The sequence below is a fragment of the Lemur catta genome, chromosome 8 (assembly GCF_020740605.2).
Source record: "Lemur catta isolate mLemCat1 chromosome 8, mLemCat1.pri, whole genome shotgun sequence".
NCBI classification, from domain to species: domain Eukaryota; kingdom Metazoa; phylum Chordata; class Mammalia; order Primates; family Lemuridae; genus Lemur; species Lemur catta.
This window is the reverse complement of record NC_059135.1, coordinates 2,780,081-2,786,153: the sequence shown is the minus strand read 5'-3', so window position 1 is coordinate 2,786,153 and position 6,073 is coordinate 2,780,081. Positions and strand designations below refer to the sequence as shown.

The 6,073-nt window shown below is 49.2% G+C and overlaps 1 protein-coding gene across 3 annotated transcripts in view; it reads left to right on the top strand.

The window, feature by feature from the left end:
• The first annotated feature begins 224 nt into the window (after nt 1-224).
• Nucleotides 225-6,073, top strand: part of UBE2F (ubiquitin conjugating enzyme E2 F (putative)) — a 46,880-nt gene continuing 41,031 nt past the window's right edge. For 2 of the 3 annotated variants that reach the window (XR_006736727.1, XM_045558675.1), the window contains exons 1-2: nt 241-347; nt 5,007-5,140. Coding sequence is in view for 2 of the 3 variants with exons in the window: in XM_045558675.1 (XP_045414631.1) it covers nt 5,023-5,140 (118 nt within the window). In the remaining variant the exon portion in view is untranslated. Of the gene's footprint in view, nt 348-5,006; nt 5,141-6,073 lie in introns of all 3 variants that reach the window. The other variant, XM_045558676.1, reaches the window with a different exon arrangement.

The following is a 6,073-nucleotide window of genomic DNA, read 5'->3' as shown; positions in this document are numbered from 1 at the left end:
CCAATCAGCGGGGGCTTCGAAATCCGTGCCCGCCTCCCGATGCGCTCTCCACCAATGAGCGAGGTTCTAGCCGTCCTCTGCCCTGCCCAGCTCAGCCCCGGGCCGGCTCACGCCGCTGTTCGCGTGTCAGGCTCCAAATAAAGTTCTTCATGGCTTTGAATTTTTTTTTTAAAGCGCCCGCTGCAGTCGCGGCCGCGGCGGGCGAGAGCAGCCGAGTCCCCGCCCTGCCACTTCCGGTCCCGCCGCCGGGAGCCGGTGCGGCTGTGAGGGGCCGCGTCTCGCCGCCGCCGCCCGGCCGGGCATGGTGTTGGGCGCCGGGCCCGCCTCGCCTGTCTCCGGGTGCCCAGGTGAGGAGCGATTGCGCGGCTCTGCGGCGCGCGAGGGGCCGCCGCGGGCTCCCGTCGCGCCGATGCACGGGCGGGCCTGCGGGCCGGGCCGGAGGGCGCGAGCCGTACCGGGGCCGCCTCAGGCCCGCCAGGCTCCTCACACCCGGCACCGGGCAGGCGCGGCCCCGGACGCGGGGCCCGGCAGCGTGAATGGCAAGGGGCCGGGGCGGCGTGGGCGGCCCGGGCGCTGGCCTCGCCGGACAGTGAGGGATGGTGGCGACGCGGGACAGCCCGCACCGAGCACCTGGCGTGTGCCAGGCCCTGTGCCGAGCGTGGCACAGACCTGACCGCGTCACGCCCCACGTCGCAGGACCTGCCGCCTGCATTGTACCGAGGAAGCAGGGCGTCGAGCTCCTGGCCAAGGTCACCGGCCCCAACGTGGCCGGAGGAAGCGGGACTCGGAGTAGCGCTAGGCCGTAAGGAGCGGGGAAGGGGAAGGAGTGACCGACCACTCCCGCCTCGTCCACGTTCCTGCAGTGCAAAGAGCATGTATGGACGCTTACCTGCCATTGGGGGCGGCCCGGCTAGTTTGGAAAATCTGACCGCGGCAAAGGAGGCAAGAAGGGCAGGGCATCTTGGACAGATTAGTACAGCGAAGTCTTGATTGCAGACCTGGTTCTGCAGGTGTGTAATATTCCCCTCCCTGGGCTCAGTTTCCTCATCTGTCACCGGAGGGGATCGGGCCCGCCCCGCCCCCCTATGTGTTTCCTCCCTGGGGAAGTGGGCTCAGCATGGGTTGGAGTAGCCAGAGAAGGCTTTTTGGAGGAGATTCCAATGAATCTAGGTAGGAATCTTTTTCAGGAAGGAATAGAACTAGACGGTGTAGGGAAGGAGAGCATTCCAGACGTGGGTATCAGATTGAACAGAAGCTTCTGGAAATGAGCAGGGTGTTGTTGAGGAGCAGTGGGGGGACTGGCCTGCCTGGTGCAGAGGATTCCTGGCTGGGGAGAGGGAGGCAAGCAGGGGAAGGACAGAGATGGGAGAAATATTCGAAGGCAGAAATCACCACAGGCTTAGTGATGTGGGACTTGAGGCCCCCCACCTGGACACACCTGCCATTCGGGTAGTAGGCAGGGCAGGAGGGGGCAGGTTTACTGCTGAAAATAAAAGGGACTGGGTTCCAAAGATGGTCAGCCAATCAGGGGGACTCCTGTGCCAGCTGGAGGTTCCTGGGCACGGGCGTTCTGTAGGAGAATGAGGTGTGGACTTTTGTGTGTCCTGATCTGGGCCTCTTTGGCTACGGAAGTTGAGGTCCCCTAGTGACCTCCGTTCTGTCTTTTGTGTTTGGATTGGGACTTCTTCATGCAGGAGGAGTTGTAAATAAGGAGTTCCCCTCACCTTGAGCTGACTGGGTCCTGATGTCCCTGCACAAGTGACATGGCCTGGTTTTGCCACTCTACTCAGGAGTGATGATGAGTACATATCACTTGATGCTGACACTGGTAATTGGCACACAAGAATCTCTTCTTTGGACGGTCTGAAAGCAGGTCCCACCCAGAGGAGGAACTTATCTGAGACAATTACAACTTGTGGAATTTAGAGACTGAGCATGCTATTCAGAAGAGCTAATTTGTTACCAAAATGCTGCTGCCTTAGTCAGAATGTAATTGGCAGTAAAGAGGAAGTTTAGTTTTAAACCAGATCTTCAAGAGATGAGGCATATTGAAGAAGGAAAAGAGAATTCTGAAGCAACTGCAGGTATTCAGCTAACTTCTTGACAGTTTGAGTAATAATATTAGTTTGAATGCTTTTGTATAGATTTAATTTCACAGCTATGGAAACATTTTCAAATTAGACCTTTGGTTTATCCCTAAAGCGGCATGTGATTATGATACAGATGATAGAGAAACAGATGCTCACTATATACTTAGATTTCCTAGAATATTAGGAAAGTACATTTTGTATTATCTTCTATGGAAAACAAAACACCAGTGTTATATTATCTTATATCTTGCACAGTCAGTGCCCAATGTGTTTTATTTAGGGCCACAAACATGTTGAAGATAGCAAGCCAGGAAATTGACTCTTCCAGTGGAATTAGGTGTGGAGCATCCTCTGCCCACAGAGAAGACTCGGTGTGGGGTGGTGGAGGTATAAAGCAGTAAGCACAGCCCGCAGGCTGCAGTGGCGCAGGACAGTGTCTTGGTGGTGAACCTTTCTTTATGTGAGCGATCACTCTTGCCAGGCTCCTCTGAGTGGTTCCTTCAGGGCAGGCCCTCAGGGAGCTGGGCGTGGACCTGGTGCTTGATTTTCTGTGGGACTCTTCATTTTGACTGTCCTAAGGACTTTGTAGGGTACCGAACTCTTTAACACACATTGTGCTTTTATTGTATTTTTAACTTTTTGCCCCGTTTGCATTGCCAAGGTTAGCCGTAGGATAAAACCTGGTGGTCCTTGTATAGAGCATCCGGTGCTTCCAGCAGACCCCCACATAAATGGATGCATATCTTGGTCCGTCTTCTGGTGATCCTGACTGATGTGGCGGGACTGATGTGCTCAAGTCTGGGCTCGTGGCAGTGGACTTGGGCCGGGGAGGCGAACGCTGCTCTGTGCTCCACATCCGCTTGAGGGATTCCTGACAGGATCATTCCAGGTGGGGGCTGAGACAGGAGAGCCTGGCTCCAGGTGGTGCTGCTGTCTCTGGTAGTTTGTGCGCTGAAGTCCCCACAGGTGTTTTGACTGTTCCTTGTGAAGGGACTTCATGAACTGAATTCCCCGTGACGCTGTGTGTTCACTCTTACTGTCTGTGCGCCTGTGTAGGTCCATCTGAGGAGAAGGCGTGGCAGGGTGGGGATGAAGAAACTAGTATTGGTTTGTTTGCACATTTTTGTCAACTTTATTGAGGTATGATTGAGGCACACTAAACTGCACATGTTTAAGATATGTAATTGATCAGTCTTGACATACATACATACCCCTGAAATCATGACCACACTTAAGGTAAAAACATTCCGTCATCCACAAGAGGAAAACTAGTCTTTCTGTGGTGACTGCTTCCAGCAGCTTGAGTGGCTTTGGACAACTCACCTCTGGGCCCCTGTTGTCCCAGGGTCCGCTTGGTAAAGTGGAGTGGGAGTAGGGGCAGAAGTCCTTCCCAGGTTTGCAGTTCTAAGCTGAAGGCTACTCATGTGCAGAACTGTCTTTTGAAGCCTTCGGACCAGTGCTTCTTAAGGGGCTTAGGGATTGTGTGTGTGTGTGTCCTGTGTGTGTCCATGCCCTCAACACGGAAAAGACCATATACATTTCAGAAGATCATACTCAATGTGTTGTCGTGACACAAAAATAGAAAATAAAATCTGACAGCCTATAGGGGATACGCAGAGGATGGTGTGAGGAACTATGTAAGAGACCTGGGTTAACATGGTTTAAAATACCAATGAGGAGAGTAGTATTCTTATATTTTGGCTTTAAGGATCTTAGTCTCAAACTAAAATTTCTATGCTTAAGTCAAGCTTTTCATATGGAATTTTAAAATCATTTTCTGTTGAAAATGATCAGGGTGATATTGAAAGAAAATGATACGAAAGGAACAAAGGAAATTTTGGAACTATTGAAGTGGCGACCAATTTTTTTCCTCATTCAAAAGAAGTTCCAGAGTTCCCTCTCTGGAACCATGGTAAACTAAACAATAGTTAGGAGAAATGTCAGTTTATGTTAGAAATAGAAGGCAGATTCTAGAGGATAGTTATACCTATTAAAATTGGTGGCATCATGTGGACTTTGGTGATAATAATGTATTAATGTAGGTTCATCAGTTGAAACAAATACACCCTCTGGTGGGGGATGTTGATAATGGGGGAGGCTGTGCATGTGGGGGCGTATATGAGAAATCTCTGTCCTTTTCACTTAATTTTGCTGTGAACTTAAAACTGCTCTGAAAGTCTTAAAAAAAAATTGGGGGCATTTCTTCAGCCCTTCTCCTATGCGGTCAGGGGCATCTCCTGTGTTCAGTCTTTATTGTCCTTCCCAGTGAGCTTTCAGTGGGGCAGCCTGAAACACAGGTGGGTGGGAAGCAGCCAATGAAGGAACTCTAGGGCATGAATTATAACTTATTCTTGATGCTGATATTGCCAGTAAATAAATAAATAAAACGCAACATAAATGCAACACAACATGAATAATGAGAACATGTCTTTTGAGGCTCTGTCCATACCTTTGTTAAAGGAGGAAGGGAAGCAAAGCATTGTGGTGCCCGCTCCACCAGAGGCTGATGGGCAGGTGGTCCCCTGCAGCAGGGAAGGCAGATTTGCCAGTGGGCAGTGGGGGACATGAGGACCCATTGGTGAGGGCATGCTGGTGGAAAAGCTGTGGAGCCCCTAGACCATGTGTTCCTGGGAGCTTTGTCACAAGCACATCCCAGGGCCTGGTACCTAGTGTGTACCCAATGACTATTAAACGCAACTCTCCTTTTGTAAAAATTTTAATTCATACTTTAAAAAGTTAGCCTTAGGATGACATAGAGCTTAGCCAAATTCATTATGAAGGAATCCAGTCTTATGTGCAGAATTTTTTCATAACTAAATTATAGGAAAAAAATTAAAAACACCTGTGCATTTTTTTCAATGTCTAGTCATTGTGTAGAGACACAGTCCTTACCCTGCCTTCCTTGCTGTCTTTCAGGGTAAAGGTGGCAGTAATGCTAACGCTAGCAAGCAAACTGAAGCGCGATGACGGTCTCAAAGGGTCCCGGACGTCAGCCACAGCGTCCGACTCCACTCGGAGGGTTTCTGTGAGAGACAAGTTGCTTGTTAAAGGTAATGATCGTCCATGTGAGCTGTTTTGATATCCTAAAACAAAAGGAAGTTTGACTGCAGGCTCTTTTGGGATTTAAAGCAGCTTGTTGCTGAATAGCAATACCTATTTGAAGAGATTAAAAAACATGGTTGCTGATGGCTTACAGTGGAAGGACTTGGTACCATGCAGATGATTATTGGAACCTGTGGTGTGTCTCATGCACTGGGAATATTCTTTGTAGGGTCTGCCAGAATGCTGGCAGAAAAAATACGGTGCTGGGAGCCGCAGGCCTAAGACTGGGTTCGGAGCTGCCATCATCTTCCTCTCTCCTTGACTCTCAGCACCAGTTTCTGTCTGTAAAGGGGAGGAAGTTGCATTCCATAATCTCTTAGAATCTTTTCCTGTTTTATTCAGGTCAAAGCTTATGGCGATTCTTGTGCAAAATTAGTTCTCTTCATAGAATTAATAACATAAGTAGTGCCCTAGAGCTAGCTGTATTCACTTCTGTATCTGTGTTGGTGAGAGAAGACTTTATGTTTGAAGGGTTGATAAAATTCCTGAGAGTATGTGTGTATGCAAATATGCATTCATTTGTTTGTTTGAGTGTAAATTTTGCATTTGTTTATTGAGGAAACTTTTATAATTTTTAGATGTACAGGCAGTTTCCTAGGGTCATGAGGTCTCTAAAAGATGAAAAAACAATTGCTTCCTTTAAGGAGCTTGTAATTTGCAGTACTTTTTACTTTAGTTTATAATAAGTCTACATTTCTTGTGTGTGCAGCAGCTAGAAGGCAAAGAAGGGTGAAGCAGTGTGTGAGAACTGCCTGCTTTCGTGTCGTATTAGGTGGACAACGTGGGGATGGCTGGCATTTGCATGTCCTAAAGGAATCTAATGTCAGGAGAGCTGCTGTGGCTAAATGCACTGGGCCTTCCCAGATGCAGGTCACTGATAA